The following is a 22,510-nucleotide window of genomic DNA, read 5'->3' on the forward strand; positions in this document are numbered from 1 at the left end:
CACTTCAATGAGTGCAGTTTGAGCTTCTAAAGATAGAGTTGTTTAGTTGTGCATCACCACACCCAAAAGAATGGTAATGGTAGTGGAGCAATGTTATATTTAGCAACAAACACCAGGCCCGATATAGCAGCTGCAATATCCATTTTAGCATAGAGGGTCTGTAATCCTCGAATTAAGACTGGGAGGTAGTAAAACGTGTATTTAGATATCTGAAGAACACTTTGGATTATGCACTTGAGATTGGAAAGAAATCTGAAGAAAGAGATATACTTTGTAGCTTTCTCTGATGCTGACTGGGGGAGGAGATGCAAGAGATCAAAAATTCAGCAGTGGATATTGTATTTATTCTCATGGGAGTTTAATTTCATGAAATTGTCACAAGCAGAGTTTGGTTGCCTTCTCATCAACTGAAGCTGAGTATACTGCACTGCCAGAAACTGTACAAAACGTTATCTGGACAAGAATATTGGTTGAAGATTTTGGGCAGGTTATAGATACACCACTTGTTTATGAAGATAATCAGAGTTGCATACGACTAACAGAAAATAAAAAAAGAAGCAGAAGGAGCAAACATGCGGACACGAAGTACAGTATCATTTTGTTAGGGATGTCGTTAAAAGTGGACAATTATGTATAGACTATAGAAGTACAGAAATAATGATAGCTGACATAATGACTAAACCACTTGGAAAAGTTAAATTTGAGAGATTCAGAAATGGATAAGAACTAGTAAATATCAAGTGCTGAGGGGCAGGTATTGAGTGTGAAGATTGTCTCTTGTTATTAGGTGGCCATGCCAGGTATCTATGAATTTCTCAGTATTGTTGTTGTTTTCAATTAAAATTTAATTAAAGTTGTACATCTAGAACTAGAGTAAAGTAATTATTATTCTAACAATATTTGTATGAAATTAAGCTAAAAAAATAGCAATAATGACATTTAATATTATGACAAAATAATGGAAAGGGATTGACAGACTAACAGTTACCAGCCATGTACTAGGGTTTAATATAGCATACCCGATCACACAGTTGTGAGCCAAAACGTCCTTACTCATTTTTCAAACTACACAATGCTCGCTGTTGAACTGTTTAAGTTATGTTTGTTTACAGTTGCTTATGCGAGTGATGGTAGCCTGGCTAATCAGTTGGTGTGTGATTTAGTGATTAGTTAGTTATTAAAAGGTTTGTTCCAGCAAGCAATTCAGAATGCGTTTCAACTAATACCGAACTTTTTCGACGCATGTGCCAGTTGTGTATGGTGTCAGAATTAGTTCAGGATTTTACGTCGGAACATTTCTTGAACTCTTCGTTAACAGCCTTTAGAGTTTCTTCTCATATTAAAATTGTATTCATTTTCCGAACTTAATTATGCATAAAATATATCGCTATCATCTTCCAAATCATTCATGATGGACTTTTTTTTATTTCTACCTGCCTAGACTCGAAGCATTTTAACCATAACCTCAGATTAAACTATTTTCGCATGCGTCAACAGTTCTGAATTCTCAGTTCCTGCTCTTAATCGAGAACCAATTTCACTCGTTCCAAACAAGTTCTAAAGCACGTTGGAACAGGCAACTGGGAGTTCAGTATCGGTCCGGAATCAGTCCTATCTTGTTGGAACACACACTGAGCTACGTGCATGAGCAGGCAGTTCAAAATCAATTCTGAATTGTGCTGGAACAAACCTAAAGAATGCGTGGCCTTAGAGTTAAATTAAGTGATGAGCAATGCAAAAAAACAATCAAAAGGATGAACTATTCGGAACAATGAATTAATCAGACAAATTCCAAAATTAGAATTATTTTTTAAGAAATCCAATTCGAAAACTTCGACCCAACAACCTGGTACTTCTGTGTGCACTGCTTCTGACAAGTGATAATATTATTGAATCAAATCCACTGCTTGCTGGATTGCATACTATGGCTGCGTAAACTGCCTTCTCAATCAATGCTTAAGTGTGAGTAATGATAAAAAGTTATTTTGCCACTAGGTGGCAGGTAGTGCACACTGCAATTAACATTATAAGTATATGTGTGTATTTTAGGGATAACGTTAACAGTGGTCAGAGCCCATGGATACCCAGAGTACCATAATCCTTTGTGCCAGAAATGCCAACAAATCAGCCATTGTTATTCCAGAGCATGCTATTGCATTATAGAGTTGTATAGGGAACAAATGTAACCTAAATCAAGAGTCAAATATTTTTAATTTTAAGGGACACGGACACTGGCCTAAATTGAGTTTTATTTTAAATGTTCCTATCTCAAGTGTTTGAAATGGAATAGCAATGGCGGCCGATTAGTTGATTGCACTACACTGGATATCCATGGACTCTGATAGCGGTGTGCACTATCTGCCATCTAGCGGCAAAATAACTTTTTTCATTACTCACATGTAAGTGTTGATTGAAAAGCCAGTGTAAGCAGCCATAGGATGCGATCCAGGAGGCAGTGATCAAATCATACATATACAGTAGATGGCACGAGTAACAATTCTTCGCCAGTAAATGATAATGACATTTTATTTCCTCCGATATGTACAATGTAGTACAAGGTACGTTAAATTAATTTATCAAAAATAATAGTTAACTGTTATTTTAAAAACTTACTTTTATAGTTATTTAAATATTTTAAAAAATAGTAAGTTATGCTGTATGACTGTCAATTTTTCATCAATTTTCCAAGAGCAAAACACCTCTGTTTGAAACTGAGTACACATGATTTATGACTGCTAGAATTTTCGAAGTAATGACCCTGTTGATTGTTTGCAGTACAATGAATCGATTAAAGAATGGAGCAACAAAATATAAACTACACCAGACGAGAATTTCTAAATATGGCCTGCATAAATCTGAATGAAAATTTCAACTGGAGGTATAATTATGTAAATAATAATCAGTTTCTCCGATGAAAAGTGGTTTGAGAACATACTGTCCATATCATTTCATTTATCACTATATATCACACACAAAATTAGGTCTAAATAATAAAAACATCATTAGAACTGATTTCAAGTGGATTGTCATGTGTATTATATGAGAAAGTAAACATACCATTAACATATTAGCAGACATCGGATTTTTAAGCACTAAACTGTAGTCTTAGGTGCCTAAAATAAGCTCAAAATTTGATAAATTAGGCTATATTTAATAAAACTAGGCATTTTAGGCATTTATGATCAAGGTTTCAACCCCATTTCACTGAAATTATATACTAAAATAAACAAAACATGGCACAAAAAAGTATATTTAAGAAATGGAAGCAGAGAACTGTATATTATATAAACAAAGCTGCACAAATTTAATATACTGAAAAATATTAAATAATTATTACAAAATTATTGAAATTCAGTTCCATGCTCATTTTTTTTCATAATCATCTGCACAGTACATCATCAGAATTTTGTCTAAATTCTCCACAGTTAATCTTTTCCTTTTGTCAGTGAGAATCATTTTGAAAGCAGAAAAACTTCTTTCTACTGAAACAGATCTGAGAGGAGCAAATTTTGAATTTGCTACAGTGGAAACATCAATAGCTACTGGAATATTTACATTTTCCTCCAATATCACTCTTGATACTTTTCCAACAATGAAAATCCTACATTCTTATTTAGTACACTGTCCCACTTTTAACTTTTTTCCCAGTTTCACCTAAAGCACAATAGACTATATGTTCACCTGAACATCTTTTGCTACTGCTATTTGGCTATAAAGAAATTGTTTTTTATATTCTAATTGTTCGATGCTTGCAGGTATTAATGAAAAGTTTGATGTTATGTAGGCAATATCTTTTTTCACTGACAAGCTATACAGACACTCTTTCACTGCTTTCACACATGCTGCAGTATCATATTCAGGTATTTCTTCAATATTTGTAACCATTTCTTAAAAATATTTAGAATAATAAACCACTGACTGAATCCATGTTCCCCATCGTGTTGTTACAAGCTGAGGTTGGAGTGGAATATCTGGGCATTTCTCTCTGAATACTGAAATCCTGGCTGGAGCTTTACGAAAACATTTTTTTCATTTTGGAAATGAACGAAATGACAAGAGGGAATTCGCTCCTGATTGTTTTCAAAAACCCTGTGAAGGACATGAGCTAAACAAGTGACATAAATAACATTAGGATAAAAATTTTTAAGAAGTGGAGCCGCAGCAACCATGTATGAGATAACACCAGTACAAAACAACAGAACTTTAGAATAATCTATATTGCCAGAGTATAACGACTACAGGCATTTGTTTACAAAATAAGCAATGGTTAACTGAATTACAATCCTAAATGTTGTATTGCAATATTTCTATCACAAACTGCGATTACTTAGTTCAAACAACCAAAATATCAATGTCCCGTAAATATTTTAACTATCGAAATTTAAAAGCTTAAAGTGTAGTTGTCTTTAAAAGAATTTCACCTCAGCATAGCTCAGTGAATGTATAAATATTATAATAGATCTACTCATTAAAATATATTTCAACTAATGTTATACATACCTGTTTGTTACAAATCTCGCAGAATATTATTTTTTCATTGAAAGTGAATTGTAGAAATTCTGTTAGCCATTGTCAGATCAGCATAGATGTTGCACTTTTATCTTTCGGCTTTAAGCTGCACAGGATAACGTCCTACCACTTAAAACTTCTCAACACAAATAAGGAGAGAGAAAGAAGAACAGCCAACAGAAATTCAAAAGTCATTATTCAGAATTATTGTTGAAATTCTATTTGACGAAAATACACGTTCCATCCATTGTTGCATTTCCTGGTAGTGTTAATCCAAGAAAAACTGATCTTTAATATTGCTTATATGTATGAGCATGAGAGTAAAACTTGTAGGTTATGTCGCTGACATGGCTGCAGGCTTTTGGGCATGACAACAACAAACAATAGCTAGCTTCTTATTATATGAGTGTTCAAGTCAAATTACAAGTTATCTTCTCTGTTGATTACACCATATCTATATATATAATTTGAACTGGTAATGGAAATTACGGGAAAACGGCTGAACGGATTTTAATGAGTGACCCCTCATTTTCATGCCTGGCATCCAAAGTTTTTCGGAAAAGTAGTAGTTTTCAGTGAAATGTCAATTTTCCTACATAATTTTCCTATTTTCCAAAATCCATCTGTTGTCAGTTTTGAGAACTAATTTTATTGAATCACGGCAGACTTGATTGAATTTCAGAACAAAACACACACTACAATAAACAATAGGCTATTACACGAAGGCCATGACCTGCAGGATTGCCGACATATTTAGAGCTCAATTCAATTTGTTATTAAAAACTGATTCTGCAGTTTATAATTTTCTGAGTACAGCTGTGTATTGGATATTCAAATCTACGAAACTTGAGGTGGTTTGATGACATTATTACCATTAGAAATTAAATATTATTATAGTTGATATCATGATGCATCTATTTTTCATTAATTGTACGTAATATTGATGCTATATTGATGGCGTGAAAGTGAAACGTTTTGAGGTTATGTAAGTAAATGTAGAGAATATCTTAATTTAGATCTTTATTTCTATAATTTACTGAGTGGCTGCTATATATAACTACAAAACTTAAGATAATAATATTGTTATTAAAAATCAAATATTTTTATACTTATTAACCCAGTGGGGTTGGGTCTTTTTCGTATACCTACTTAATGGCGGTGTAATGTAGATATTGATATGTGTCATTGTCTTCAGTATTGGCTCGAGAGAGCGCAAAAATTACAGTTCCTAAGGAAAGATCAAAAGATATTACTTATTGATAAAATAAGAGGCCTAGAAAATTTTGTAGTCTCCAGATCATTTCAGCAAGATCTCTTAATAGGATAAAATGATTTTACGCTCTACATTTCAAGTTCTACATGCAGCAGCTATATGAAAATGCTATTGTTCGAAAGCTTAGCAAACCTGACATTTTTTAACTTTTGCCTACAATCCACAATGACCTGAAATAGCTACTGCCATCGTCCTGACATTGATACTTGCGTTTTCGCGTTGAAACTCAAAAACTGAAGTTGGATACGTTCAAGAAAAAGTATTTGGCCTAAAAAAATCCATTCAGAGGGAGTATGTTTCATTATTATGGAAGCAAATAACTATCAAAAAGAAAAGTATTCTTCATTGAAAATAAACCTGAAAAATTTTTATTTGAACATCTAACGAACTTAGTTTGCAGCAGCATTTGCTGCACAAGCCACTAGTGGACATATAATCGTTAGACATATGAGCAGTAGAAGGACTGACAGTGCTTGTACCTGGCTGAACAGTCTCCACATGCTCAGCTTTCTGGTCATTCAGCCCCGCTCATAGCGGACTTTTCCTGTGTTTCTTTATTTGCTCTATCGGTTAGAGCACATTTCCTTAATTTCGACTTCGGTGAATCGGCCATCGTAATGTGATGTTATGCCAAATTTCCACTAAAATTTGTTTACATGCTCACAACACCCACACTGAAACTTCTGATTAATATCACTATTCATCCGAGAAACTAGGTCTATTTAGCAAACATTTGTCGTTTATTGCATCTGAATCTGGCAAAATGTGTAATCACAGTGCCATCTCGAAGTTGATTGTGCACCAAAAATTGCACTCAATACCTACTTGCATAGTGGAAGATATGCCCCTCAAATTGATACCTAAATGAACGAAATCTATCAGGAACTTTCTATCATATGAAAGCTTCAAACTCCCACCAACTTCCGTAGCTTACACCTCTACTGACAAACCAAATCATAAGACTTTATCACGTCAATATTAGTCATTAGTTCCTAGTTTAAACACGTCAGCATGCTAAATAGAAGAAGTTTTAATTTCAAACAGCAAGCTATTTTTTTGTAGATCCATAAAATAACCAGCAATAACACTGCATAGACGAAGACATCTAATGAAAAATATTTATTATTTTCTCATTTATGTTTTAAGATCGATGAAGATGAATATGAAGATGATGAAAATTAATAATAATAATAATAATAATAATAATAATAATAATAATAATACATCTTTGCACTATATGAAGCTCATTGTGTTCTTCTTCACATATACAATATTAGTCATTAGTTCCTAGTTTAAACACATCAGCATGCTAAATAGAAGAAGTTTTAATTTCAAACAGCAAGCTATTTTTTTGTAGATCCATAAAATAACCAGCAATAACACTGCATAGACGAAGACATCTAATGAAAAATATTTATTATTTTCTCATTTATGTTTTAAGATCGATGAAGATGAATATGAAGATGATGAAAATTAATAATAATAATAATAATAATAATAATAATAATAATAATAATAATAATAATAATAATACATCTTTGCACTATATGAAGCTCATTGTGTTCTTCTTCACATATACAATGACGAGAGAAGAATTGGTATATGACTGAAATCATCAACTCTCCATTTTTTAAACCATTCTCTAGGCATCATGATAACCAACTACCTATGGCATTTCACCAAACGAAGACCTCTCACACTTCATTATAATTAATGAAACTTGTTGTAGTAAACTACAACCATCAAAGAATTACAATCGGCTCAATGCATTTGGTAATGTCATTTTGTTGCATTATGGTGCATTTCCATTTTTGAAAGGCAAATGAATTTTCACTGCCTTAAACAGAACACTACTAGGCCTATATCTAGTTTTCTCAAATCCCGTCTGTTGAGGTATAATATAATGCATACATGCGCCATTTCCCCAATTTTACAATGCACGTAAAAATGATTAAAACTGATAAATAAATCATAAGTAAGTGATAAAACGGCCAAGTATTCTGTACAGGATATTATGTATGTACAGAGATCAGAAACTTACAATAGTGGTCCAGACTGACGAATCTCGAATAGCTTTCTCCTTGCAGTATTTTATGATGCAATTCATTCTCTCCCTCATGTCACTGATGGAGGAATCAAATGAACCAAACCACACTCGTGATGCCTCTCCTTGTGCCTCCTCTGATGGCAGGAAGTTTAACTCCTGGCCTGAAACAAGAAGATTAGATGACGATAATGAACCTATTTTATAATAACTTATAAATAAAAAAGAATTGGATAGGTCACTGGCTGAAAAGACACTGCCTCCTGAAGGATGCACTGGTAAATGGAAGAAAAGTTCGGGGCAGAAAATATCAGATGATAAACAATATTAAGTTATATATGGATCGTGACTAAAAGGAATGCAGAAAATACGAAAAATCGGAGAATGCTGGGTTTGCAGTGAAAGACCTGCCCTGGGCAGAAAACTATGAATGAATGAACTTATAAAGATTGCAATGCAATTGCAATTGAATATACTGTCTCAATACACTACTCATGTGTATAAAATGACTAGTATTAAGGAAAATTGTGTTAAAAAGTTTAGACATCTAGTTATGCGTGTTACGACATGACACACAGCATTTGGGAACAAATATAAGGTTCATAATATGTCAGGCATGAAAGTGCTAATGAGCTGCACTTCTGTAATTTTTGTCAATATTGTCACGAAGACTAATAATACTGTTGATGCACTCTGTGGCCGATGTGCTCTGTGTTAGAGCACTTGCCTTCCATTGCTGGGGTCCTGAATCCGCATCTCGGTCACTCCATGTGAAATTATAAATAAAATTATATTTTCAGAAAAGGATAGGGACTAGATCAAGATCTCCAACTAAAATGAAAAGTAACCAGGGCGAAAATCTGGAAGAATATAATTCTGACAGTGAGAACATTTAATTTTTCCCTGAATTCTTTTACGTCTACCCATAAATTTTTTATCAATATTTCATTCTCCCATTAACAACAACAACACTACTTGCTAATTTAAATAAACTTAAAGCTATTCCTCTGCAGCTGCTTCAGCTCCACCTGAGCTTTTTTCTTTGCCTGTTGATGTCATTATTCAGCTTGGCAATTCATAGCTAAGTCTTCCTTTCACTGGCTGGTGAATTCCGAAAGTTGATTATCATCTTTCAATCTATATTCATATCAACAATTCCTCCCCCCCCAAAAAAAAAGAAAACATAAATATAGCCTAGGTTGCAGTGGATTATTATTACTACATACCAATTTCGGTTCTCAGCAGTTCTGCAATGGAACAAAATACTAGATCATATAAACATTTCTATTTTACACAACAGGATAATATATTCAAAACCTTACTCGGAAATGATGAAATGGTATTATGACGTTATCTCTTTGTAACAAAAAAATTTCAAACAAAGTGCTTATAACAGTCGGCCTGGGTAGCACAGTCGGTATAATGCTGACCTTCTGTGTTCGAGATTGCGGGTTTGATCCCGGTCCAGGTAGATGGCATTTAGTGTGCTAAAATGCGACAGGCTCATGTCAGTAGATTTACTTGCATGTAAAAGAACTTCTGCAGGACAAAATTCCGGCACATTGGTGATACTGATATAACCTCGACAGTTGCGAGCATCATTAAATAAACCATAATTTGAATTTTTTATTAACAGAAAAAAAAAATCCTTTCAACAGAGCAGCATTTCCATGGAAGCATATCATTTTGATTAAGTTGCAGAACTGCCTACTAATTATAAACATCCCCGATCAGTTATTGTGTTCTTTGTCCTCTGCTTTAAGCCTTTTAATATTATTTTGCTTCCATTTTTTTTTAATTTCTTCGTCTTTTTATGCTTATTTAACTATTGGAACTTCCATTTGAATCTGAATCCATTTTAACCTCTCAATCTATGCTCAGCTGGTTGAGTGACAGTGTTGCCACCTACTGGGAAATTAAGCTTGGAATGCAAAAACTCTCTTATTCCATGGAGTAAGTGGAGTTCTGACTTCCACAAGTTTTAAAACAGCCTCCAGAATGGAGATGAATATCGAAATTAGAGTATTCTTTCCTTCCACGCATACGAGACAAACTAAAAAGCACATTCCAGCTCATAACTCAGTTTTGCCAAAAATTGGCGTTAATGGGTTTTTGATCTTCTTGTCTCAATTGTAGATTACATTTGTTGATTCCACATTTTGCATAAAAATAATGAGTATATTCAGTGGTTATATTCAAAAAGTTTAATAACCAGTTCTCTCGTGTACCTACATATGTTATACATATACGGTATATGCCCATGGCAAATGCAAATATTACCTAGAAATAATTTAACAACCAGTTAGTCCAAACAGGCCGAATATCACCACTGAGTATATTTTGTTAGTTATATCATTTGTCCATTTAAAACCACGATGCCAATTTTGAATGAGTATTCACAAATAATAACAGAAGATAAATATAATTTAAAATGCCAATAAATGAAAAATCAGGTGCCAAATAGAAAACTATGCTAACTGAAGAATTTGTATCTGTATTTCAAACAATTTGATGTATTTTTAGTAAAACACTTTATTCCTTCATATCCCTAACATGACCTTTACTTATACCTATTACATTCTTCAGTAGTCACTAATTTTTTGGCAACTTTTTCGAGGAAAGAAATTAAATTAAGACAAGTTTTCTCTTTACTCAAACAGACATCTGAATTGGTGATACTGTCACAGGACAATTTATGTCTGGCTCTCTATATAGCCTAATGCACAAAGGAGTGTAATAATAATTACTATCTGCTATGGGTTGCTCCATAAAAACTGATAAAAGTGTAAAGCCAAACAAGTAGTCCCCTGTGGTGACTGAGTGGTCAGACCTTCAGCCTGTCATGCAGGTGGTTGGGTTCGAGTCCCAGTCAGGCTTGGGATTTTTCATTGAAAAATTCCTAGTGACACCTGTGGCAGGCAAGTTTCAGTCGGAGGTTTTTACAGGGTTCTCTTGTTCCCCCAAATTAGGTATCTTCATCATTCCATAGCATTCCCTGAATGTCGGCTTGCAACACACAGAGGGGGCTGACCTAGAGATGTGTGAGGTTGCCTGCTTGAAACCAGAGTACACAGCAAGCCAATGTGGGTTTGAGAATGTGCCTAGTTTCAGGTATAGTGTAATATAACTTGAAAGGTCGTAGTGCTGGATCATAGTGCCTCCTCCCGAAATTCAATTCAAAAAATCAAACAACTAGTAATGTTGATTAATGTTTCACGACTTTTCTTTCGAGAAAAGGAAAAGGTAAATGATAGAAACAGACATCTGTTTCCTGGAAAGAATTCGAGAGGGATATATGTAGAAATAAGGCTAGGTGCAACTAGAGTCACTAACCACTATGGTGGCTGTCATCTGTGGCTAAACATGACCACTAGCAGCCACCAGTTCTGCCACCAGTGACTGCTACCTGTGGCTAAACACGACCACTAGCAGTTCCCAATTTATGCAGGCATTTTTTCCAACCGCACGCCAATAGCAAAATGGACTCTGATATGGAGACATTGGTCACAATACTAATATTAAGACTTCGGAATTATATGCGCTAAAAAGGTCAAACTATGCATGCATTTATACTAGCAAAATCCTTTAATTGTGCACAAAAATTGTTTTTAAAAAGTGCACTGAAATATGGTAATATGCACTAAGTAAATATGATTTCTAAGATCTACTCACATTGAATGTTCTTCCTTATAATGTCTTTCTGGAGGCTGTAATTTGATTTGCAGTTAGCTATACATTGATGAGTTTCTCCAAATATTCAGGAGCTAATTTATGACATTTATCGGTTAATGTAAGTCTGTAGGCAAAGAAGGACCTTTTCTTTATTGAACACTTGACAAAAAATAACTTTACTGTCTATAGCATAATCCAACAACCCACAGTCCTGATCCCTCACTGTCTTTAAAACACACTTTTAGTACTTCTATTGAGTCATTCCACAAAATTAAGAACAAAAGCACTGAATTTTAATATTATGATTCTGTCTGAAATTTCCATATTTCCTTTAAGTACATTAAGTGAACTTTCACAACATTGATATATTTTCTTCTGGAAATGAGTTATTATTGTCTTTTCTTGTGAGTTAGTCTGGTGATTATTAGTGCTTGCTATACCTGTTCACAAGTAACTCTTTCAGTGTGCAAAATCGTATGGTTCGGAGATTTATATTGTATACATATTATTATAAACAGGGAGACAGTGACCTAAAGTAAGTCATTATATGTTCAGACTTGAATATGACGTGTCCATTTTGCTTAAAATGAGAGTTAAATGCAACAATGTGCCGCATAACGTGAGTTACAAAAATAACCTCTTTTTTCATAGATCTGTTAATAATCACCAGAGCTAGAAACTTCGTACCGATCTCATTATTCAAGGAGTGAGCAGCCAGGAAATGGGCATACAAAATGGGCGACCTGCGCGACCAATGGCCATCTTGGAGTGCATCATGTTCATGTTAACAACTGTTATTACATACAATAGGGCCATATGGGCAGTATGGAAGACATTTGAGTAACAACATATTGTTCTGTAAATGTAATCGAGATTCATTTCCTGTATAAACACAGTAAGTTTCCTATCAATTTGTGTGCATGGGTGCGTGCGTGTGATTGTGTATTTTTTTCTATCAAGATTTATTTACAGCACGCTCCTTTACTTGGAGTAATAATACATGCTTTTCTCTAGAATTGTTGATACAAAATTTACATACTTTCATTACACTGTTCGAGAAATATGTATTTCATAGCTTTACCGTCTTTCGAAGTCTACTGATTGTGCAAAGCATAGAAATTGTCTCACATATTTTTTTCACTATCACACTCTTATTCAGCGGCCATATATCTTGTGAAATACATTTCTGGAAGGCGTCTCTTTACATTAGTAAAATTGAAAAAAAGAGAGAGAGAGAGAGGAGAGAGGGAAAGAGGGATAGGGGGTGTGTGTGTGTGTATGTGTGCGCGTGCGTGGGTGTGTGTGTGTGTGTACGCGCGTGTGTGCATGTGCGTGTCTTCGTGATTTATATTTCAGTGGGATAATTCACTAAAAATGGAAAAAGTGAAACCAAATAGAGGCACTACATTAACAACATATTTAAGAAGTTGGAGCAGATTGTTGTTAACTAATGGGAACACATTTCATTGTCATGTATGTGATGTGGAAATAAAACCTGCAAAACGATCATTACTTCAGTGACCTTGTGCCATGAAGAAACACTGTGCACATCTCAAATTGTCCCAAAATATGGATGTTATGTTATGTTTTATTTAATGACGCTCGCAACTGCAGAGGTTATATCAGCGTAGCCGGATGTGTCGGAATTTTGTCCTGCAGGAGTTCTTTTACATGCCACTAAATCTAGTATATTAGCCTGTCGCATTTAAGCACACTTAAATGCCATCGACCTGGCCTGGGATCGAGCCCACAACCTTGGGCATAGAAGGCCAGCGCTATACCAACTCGCCAACCAGGTCGACCAAAATATGGAAAGTCAAGACGAAGAGATGTCACAGAACGTGACAGTATTATCAAACAGACAGTCTGACGTTCTTCTCCAGTTATGCCTAATGTTGGTGTGTTGCAATATTCCTTTTTATAAAGTGGAACATAGGGTTTTCAGATCGTTTATGGAAAAATATACAGATATGAAAATGCCATCACAAACAACTCTTTGGAAAACATACAGTATCTAGACACAGCATATGATAGATGTTGGATGACATAAGGCATTCAGTGGTGGATAACAAGATATGGGTGTCTTGCATAAGACTACGGACCCATTGGACGCTTTGTAGTTAACGTAGTAGTTGGGCTCTTTCTACAGATCATCCTGGTAAGATGTTTCTCTTAATGTCAGAAGCGATTGAAAAGATAAATCATTTGACAATAATACCGCTGTTTAAAAAAGTAATGACCCTCTTATGGCCTGATGGAGTTAAGAAAGATAATATTCTCCTGTTCATATCTGATGGTGCGGCATACATGGTCAATGCTGCCAAACAAATGTGTAACTTATATCCTAAATTGATTCACATTACCTGTTTAGCACATGCTTTGCACAGAGTGATGAATCAATCAGGTGTAAAACTATACAGATGTAGACAGCTTTATATCACATATGAAGAAGATATTTTTAAAAGCTCCTTACAGGATTGCAAAGTTCGGAGAATTAGCACTGGAAATACTGTTACCACCATGGCCAATCGTAACCCGATGAGGAACATGGCTAGAGGGTGTAATGTATTATGCTGAACATTATAACAAAATTATTACGGTATTATACAATTTAGAAAGCAATAGCAGTTATAGTATACAAACTGTTAGACGTCTAGTAGCAGACAAGCTTCACAAAAATATATTGATTCAAGAATAGTTCAAAGAATTGCCTTCAACAATCACTCCGTTAGAGTCTAGAAGTATGGAGCTGACTGAATCTGTGCAGCATGTGGAAGAACTCTCAAGACGCATTTACCAATCCACAAGCTTCCTATCTGAAATCAAGATGAAAGTGAAAAGTGTCATTGAAAAGAATGTAGGGTTCGCTGTGATGTGTCGCATACAAGATGCACATTTAGATCCTACTAAGTGCTGTTTGTTTGATAATATATAGAACTGGTCACGTATTTCACATTTGCTCCAATCACGTCATGCAAAGTAGAGCAGACATTTTCACATTATAAATCTTGTTTCTCTGAACGTAAAAGGTCCTTTTCATTTGAAAGGCTTTAGAAGTACATTGTTGTTTTCAGTAACAGAGATATTGATGAGCAAATCTTCAGTTTGTTTCCTTCTTTGGTTTTTACTTACAATTAGTAAATGTTTCAAGATAATTAAAAAAATGTATTATTTTATTATTAACCTATTGTTTTCATCATTTCAGTAAATGTTACACCTTGTGTTATATTTTATAGGTGTAAATGATGTAAATATGTAAAGAGCAATTGTATCAATGTCAATCAATATGTATGTAACAATTTGTATAGTTCTACATAAACAGAATTATGTAACTAGTTATGCATTTATGAATGTCCCATAGGCCTTTCTTTTCTGGAAACGGGAATATTGCCTTAACGATGAGTTTATTTTCCTTTCCACTGTACGTTCCTATTTCTATGGGTTTTCATGCGTTGATGACGTCGCACCTGACTGGTCGTACTTTGCATAGGGCGACAGCAATCAATACGAAGTTCCTAGCTCTGATAATGACATCTATCTCTTAAATTGTTTAGTCCTAGTATTCAACCGATTTTTATAAACAGCAAAATGATGTTATAAGTAACTACATAAATATAAATAAAAATCTATATTATGGGAATTTATGCACAGTTCATTCAATTAAACCTTGCAATATATAAATGAACTCAGAGATCCAAATTTTCTGGCTTAATGCCTTTTGTATACAACGTGGAAAAATAAAAAAGAAATGTAATTTGGTAACATGGTAAATCCAACTAAAATCCTAAGTAAATTATAACTTACTTACTTATATACTTACTGGCTTTTAAGGAACCTGGAGGTTCATTGCCGCCCTTACATAAGCCTGCCATTGGTCCCTATCCTGAGCTAGATTAATCCGGTCTCTATCATCATATCCCACCTCCCTCAAATCCATTTTAATATTATCTTCCCATCTACGTCTCGGCCTCCCCAAAGGTCTTTTTCCCTCTGGCCTCCCAACTAACACTCTATATGCATTTCTGGATTCGCCCATACGTGCTACATGCCCTGCCCATCTCAAACGTCTGGATTTAAAGTTCCAATTATGTCAGGTGAAGAATACAATGCGTGCAGTTCTGTGTTGTGTAACTTTCTCCATTCTCCTGTATCTTCATCCCTCTTAGCCCCATTATAACTAAAAAGTTTAATTCTCATTACACTATTTGGGGGGGGGGGGGGGGGAATAAGCAGCTTATACTTCATTTTGGGATTATCGTAGAGAGAAAGTTTATGGAAACGATTTTATGTCAGATATTTTGGAAATAAACTACCTTGAATCTTGGAGTTAAACTTCAGTTAACTTCTAAACATACTTCCCAGTAAAATTCACTCTCAAATATTGAATATGAACGGAACTTATGTAAAAGGTCAATCTTACAGACATGGACAGACAGATGTTATACTAAAAGCAATCTGGAATGTTGATAATTCCGTTTCTGCTAACATGTCTATAACTTATAATTTATTTTGTAATATTTTAATACCAGTGCTTCATCTATACTTTGCATAATGAGAAAATAAAAAGGTGAATTCCAAATAGCAACTTGTGCCATATTTAGGCTACATATGAATTTCATCTAAATTAATTAGGCTACTTTTCCAATGAAACTTCTGTCATTTAAGCTTAATGTACATACTTTCCAAGGAAATAATTTTTTCTGTATAGAAGATGTCAAAAATATTAACATGCATCAAAATTACGTAGTAGAATTCTGCAGCATTGCAGCACCATTTTAGTATTTCGAATAATGAATAAACAAATGTTTAATTCTGGTTTCTTTGTACTTACCCACACTGAAAATCTGATCTAATCTGAGTCTGCTCAGAGGAACTCCAAATAGGTAAGCACACTTGGAGTTGAAGGACACAGAAATTCCGCTATCTGCACTCTGAAGTTTCCCAGTGTTGAAGTCCACATTAGTTAGTTTTCCAGTCATAATGAGTGCCTTCTGCTCAGTTACAGGTTTCTTTTTGCTAGAACGCTTCTTCTTTTTCTTGGACGCAGCTATTTCTGTATTTAGGATAGATTCATGGATTTTGTCATCCTCCATCCAGGCATCCCATGCAGACCACTCAAATTCCATGCAATTCGAATTTCTGAAAACTGTCACATACACTGTATCACCTTTAGTGACGTAAAGACTAATAGGCTCGTCTCTACGAAGTTTCTGTGCATTGCGAGTTGGTTTGAAAGCCATGTTAAATACAAAGACTGGAATTCCATAGTCCTCAATTTCAACCACAAAGGCAAAAGGAAGTCTCATTTCAGTTACTCTTCCTTTATACTCCATATCTTCTATAAGAGTTGTAGAGCGTGTCTCAAAAACAAAGGGCATCAAAACAGAATTATTGTATTGTGGTTGCTTTTTCTTAGACAGCCAGATACCCACACACTTCGCATTATCTTCAGCATCAACCTCAATGTCATAATAAACTTCTCGACCTTCAGAAAAGTAAGTATGAAAACTGCTCTCTTTACCTTTCATAGGGAATTTAACTACAGCATCAGTAAACGTGATGTTTCCAAATATCCCGTCATTCAAAATTGCTGCTCTGTCAGAAAGGACTCTTGAAATTGTGCCTGTTCGTCCTCTTAGTACAAGAACACTGAGAAAATCGTCATTTGCTTCCTGCTCTGAAGGAGTACTGCCTTCTGTGATATTGCTTAGTGCCAATATATCTCTAAATGATTCTACCTCTGGTACATTCGATTCTTGAAACCATGATGATTTACTGTATGACATCCATCCTGTGTCCCGTGATGCTGTTTCTTCATGGATGCTGATAGAAGTTAACCCACATTCTCTACTATTTGTAGGGTCTGCTGCTTTGAAGGCAGTTGAAACAACAGCATTACACAAATCTGACTGCTTCTTGGAAACCCAAAGACACAAACACTTCACATTCCCTGTACTACTAATCTCAATATCATAATGAACTGCTTTGCCTTCAGGAAAGTAATTTTGGAAGCTTTTTTTCTTTTCATTTGAGAATTTAACTACGTTTTCTGTAAATGTAAATTCCCCATATAATTTATCCTTCACAACAGCCATTGTATCAGAAACGACTTGTACTATACTGCCTGTTCTACCAGTCTCTATGTGACTTTTGAGCTGATGTTTTTTTGATACCCAAAGACTTAAACATTTAACGTTTCCTGCTTGATCAATTTCTAAGTCATAATGAACCAAACTGCCTTCAGACAAATATCTTTTGAAACTTCTGCCCTTTTCTTCCTTAGGAAATATAAATATATCATTAGTAAATGTCACTTCACCATATTGTTTATCTAAGAAAACAGCAACTGTATCTGATAGAACCTTTATGATGCTGCCTGATCTTGTCTCCATTAAGATATTAGTCTTCTTTCTATTCTCAGCCCAAACACCTATACATTTCACATTTCCTGCACCATACACCTCAATATCAAAATGTACAATTTTTCCTTGATGAAAATAATTTCGAAAACTTTGTCTCTTTTCATGTAATGGTAATTCAACTACATCTCTGGTGAATGTAATGTTACCATATGTACCATCTTTCAAAACAGCAACTGTGTCAGATAGAACTTCAGTTATGCAACCAGTTCTCCCTCTCAGTACTAAAACATTGTGCGATGCTTCAACATTTTTTTCTAACGAGTTTAAAATTGATGAATTTCTGAATTTGATGTCTTCACACATGTGATCGTAAGTAATACACGAGGTGTCACTGTTTAGAACAAAATTAAATTCTTCCTCGACATTTGCTTTTGTATATGAATTGGATGTGGATACAGCTACAGCACAGTTCAAGTTCAATTCCTCTTCACTCCAAAAACTTCTACATTTCACATTTTCGTCACTACTCATCTCAGTCTCACAATAAATATCTTTGCCTTCAGGGAAATAGCTCTTAAAATTTTCCTCCTTTGAATCTAGAGGAACTTCAACATCCCCGGAAAATAACTGAGGCAACGAAATTATCTGAGTTGTAACCTCAGAAACCTTAAGTGGACATAACTTAGGCCCTCTATTTTCTATAATTCTTCTTTCTTTCAGTGCTTCAGAAATTAATTGACTTTCAATATACTGGCAACTAAAATCAGACTCTATATCTTGCACTACACTTACTCCTTTTACTGTCTCAGGAATTAATTGGAATTTAGCACAATTCAAACACGGCTCCATCTCTACTTCAATATTTGTTCCCTTTAGGGGTTCAGAAATGGATTTCAATGTATTAAAAATTAAATCTGGCTCTGTGTCTTCTACAACATTTAAGTCCTTGTTTTCAGAAACGGAGTTGACTGTAGAATACAAATTTAACTCTGTATCTTCTACAACATTTACTTCCTCCAATTTTTCAGAAATAAACTGATCCGTAGAATAATTCAAACCAGACTCCTGTTCCTTCAAAATCCACAATTTACTACATTTTGCATTCCCTTCACTCCCAACTTCAATGTCAAAATTAACGATTCTGTCTTTTTCAAAATAGGTATGAAAATTCCCTACTTTTTCATCAAATGGAAACTGAACTTCTTTGTCAGTAAAAAATATATCGCCATATACTATATCTCTCAGAATAGCTTCTCTATCAGAAACAACTTTTACAATTCTTCCTGTTCTAAATGGTACAAAAAGAGTGTTGTCCAAAGTTTCCTTAGCTATGAGGGCACTGTTCGGATCTACAGAATTAATATTTGGCAACACACCAGTTGGCAATGATGTCAGATCTGCTACCTTAGATGCATTGCTTCCAATTGAAGAAAGTTCATGTTCTGTGTCCTCTATTAGACTTGCACAACTTAAGTTAGACCTTTTTTTCTTCGAAAACCAAAGACTTATACACTTCACGTTTCCTGCATTTCCAACTTCGAGGTCATAGTGAACTGTATTGCCCACGCAGAAGAGATTGTAGAAACTGGATTTACTTTTGTCTGATGGGACTATCACCACTTTATTTGTAAATGAGACTTCACCATACACTCTGTCTTCGAAAACGGCTGCTTTTTTAGATTCTATACGTATTATAGTACCTGACCTGGATCTTAACGTAATACAATAATATAAAGCAGTACTGCTACTATGAGAAGGGGTTTTTACTGTAGATGGAATGCTACCTTTCACTGCCTTTATTTCTGAAGTATTTCTAGATAACGTCTTTTCAATACATGCTGTTTCAATCACTGAAGGGAACACAGACTCTACACTGTCTTTAAGATTTTTTTCCTTGGACAAATCAGAAATGGGTACAGTATTAGCATAATTCGAATTACAGGCTTTTTTTTTTGAAAGCCATAGACTTGTACACTTCACATTTCCTATATTATCCACCTCAATATCAAAATAAACCGTTTTACCCATACAGAAATAATTCTGAAATATTTCCCTTCTATTTTCACTTAGCGGCAACTGAACAACATAGTCATTAAACGCAATTTCACCATATTTGACATCCCTGAGAATGGCAGTTTTGTCAGACACAGTTTTCACTATATAACCTGTTCTCCCTCTCAGTACACGAACATTGTTTCTGCATAGTTCTTGATCTCTCAAGTTAGTAAAATGCTTTAAACTCCAAGCAGTATCATATGAATTCAAATTTTTTGAAGTTCTGCCTTCTATCAAGTATTTTGACTCCATTTTTTTTTTTTTTTTTTTTTTTTTTTTTTTTTTTTTTTTACGGAGTTCGATTTTCTGAGGTTCTCGAAAACATGTGATTCTGTAGCAATATTCAAATTGTGTTCATCTTCCTTTATAATCCACAGAGTTTTATACAAGCATTATTCTTTACACAATCTAATTCAATATCATAAAAAACTTTACTGCCTTTATAAAAGTTACTTTGGAAATTGTTTCTTTTTTATTTTGTTGGAAAAATAACTATAACTTCAATGAACATAAGTTCACCAAATATTTCATCCTTAAGAACTGCTACTCTGTAAGACAAAACTTTTACAATTCTACCTATCCTCTCCCTTAACACGGAAACACCATGTGAAAAATAGTAGTCGTTTTGAAAAAAGAGTTTGGGCTATCAAAATGCTATCTGTGACTTCATTATAATGTTAAGACCACAGGAACACATCCTGAAACTTCACTGTTTGCAAGTTGTTTGACGTTTTGTCAGCTGCATGTTGATTCATGTTTATTCTTGAAACAGTGGATATAAGCCTCGGGTGCTCTTCTGGATGTCAATCTCCATTCTGGCAGCACAGAACTCTTCATATTACTCTGCAATGTTGAAAATGAGTTTCATATTAGTGTATCAGGTAAAAGAAAAAAACACACACACACACACACGACCAGCTCTAGTAGGTGTGCTGAGTGTGCATGCACAGGCAACCAATTCCTAGGGCAGCAAATAGCACAGGCAACAGAATAAAACTGAAATAACAGTATTTTAATACAATGTTCAGCAATTAATTGGGAACATATCACTGTTAAAACAAATTGTAGAATATTCACAGTATTAAATACATTTTTAACAAATACAGTCATCTCCAGATATAGTGAACCTCTGCCGACTTGCATATTTCGTTCACTATATCCGAGGTTCACTAAATCCGAAGTCTCTCTCCCCTAACCTTAAATGACATGAATGAATGAAATTGTGAACAAGAAAATAAAATACTATAGAGTAATTAAAATATTTCATTTTTGTGGAATGGATTACACTGTATACTGTTACTCACAGCTGATTTACTTAAACTATGCTGTCGACCCATGTCCGATTGTAAAAGACCACATTCAATGTCACTTGTAATATTTGCCTTATCTTCCAAAGAAAACACTTTATGCTTCGACATTTTTATAAGTACATTAACTGTTCGAACACTAGAAACAGACTGATCAGGTACAAATAATAAACGCTGCTATGGTGTGACTACGTACTCAGCCTTGGAATTTCCCGGTTCACTTAATGAAAACTGGGAGGGGGTTGATGGAGTTTGAAAGTCATTGGAATCTTACCTTCATTTATGCTCTGGACATAATGTCCGTCCCCTTTTAATAAAAGAAGGCAATTTCATTTTCCGTTGTTTCAATGCTATCCATCACAATGGAAATGTTTCTGAAAACAAAAGGCAACCCTTTGACGATGGAGGATTAGAAATAACAGTATAGTAGTGTGCCTGAGAACAGAATGGCAACCCTTCAATGGTGGGGTGAGGCAAGGTCGTCATGCGTTGCCTAGATTTACAGTACAGCTCATTGTCTAGGAATCACTAATCCTGCCTTTGTCCTTTGACTAAAAGAGTAAGAAACTTAGAATGTTGTTCTCAACACATTCTTTCAATTTTATACAAGAAGATCTGACTTCAAATAAGAATTTGTCAGGATACAACTCTTGTAACTTCAATTTTTAAGGTTCACTATAACCAAAGTGAGGGTTCACTATATACGAAAATATTAATGTATGCGGGTCAGGAACAACGATTAGGTTCACTATAGCCGAATATTCACTATAACTGAGTTCACTATATCCAGAGTTGACTGTAATATAACGACATCCCTTCCATTTTCCGTTAATCTTTAAGTGATACATATAATTGTTTCAATTGTTGAAGTTGAATGGAGCAAAAAGAAATGTAAAAAAGAAAATATGCACAGAGTAATTTGAATATTAATGATGAGAGTGAAGCAATTACTCTGGTGACTGAAGTGATAGTAGCAGTTACAGTACTACTTTGAAAATAATTGAAGATCACTGAGTGATAGCAATATATTCTGATCATCCATATGGATACTCAGATGTTTAACAGGAAAGGGGGAAACCCAGAGGTAACAGAGGCTTACTAAGCAAGTTGACGTCATACAAAGCATGATAAGCACTGTCAAGAATGAGGTCTGTGACATACCAGTCCAGTTGATATTAATAACAACAAAGTCGCGCCACAATTCAAACATAGGCTGTATTCGGACACTCTGACTGAATGCGCAGGAACCTCTAGTTCACATCAGTACTGAATATTCACTAACAATTAC

The 22,510-nt window shown here is 34.8% G+C and overlaps 1 protein-coding gene across 2 annotated transcripts in view; it reads right to left on the bottom strand.

Moving 5' to 3' along the window:
• The window catches only part of LOC138708000 (uncharacterized), a 47,685-nt gene that overhangs the window by 13,638 nt on the left and 11,537 nt on the right, over positions 1 to 22,510 (bottom strand). For both annotated transcript variants that reach the window (XM_069838108.1, XM_069838109.1), the window contains exons 2-3: positions 16,330 to 20,758; positions 7,824 to 7,990 (exon numbers count right to left, since the gene is read on the bottom strand). In XM_069838108.1, the coding sequence (XP_069694209.1) occupies positions 7,824 to 7,990; positions 16,330 to 20,167 (4,005 nt within the window). In that variant the 5' untranslated portion in view covers positions 20,168 to 20,758. The remainder of the gene's footprint in view (positions 1 to 7,823; positions 7,991 to 16,329; positions 20,759 to 22,510) is intronic.

This window comes from Periplaneta americana, chromosome 10 (assembly GCF_040183065.1).
Source record: "Periplaneta americana isolate PAMFEO1 chromosome 10, P.americana_PAMFEO1_priV1, whole genome shotgun sequence".
Classification (NCBI taxonomy): Eukaryota; Metazoa; Arthropoda; class Insecta; order Blattodea; family Blattidae; genus Periplaneta; species Periplaneta americana.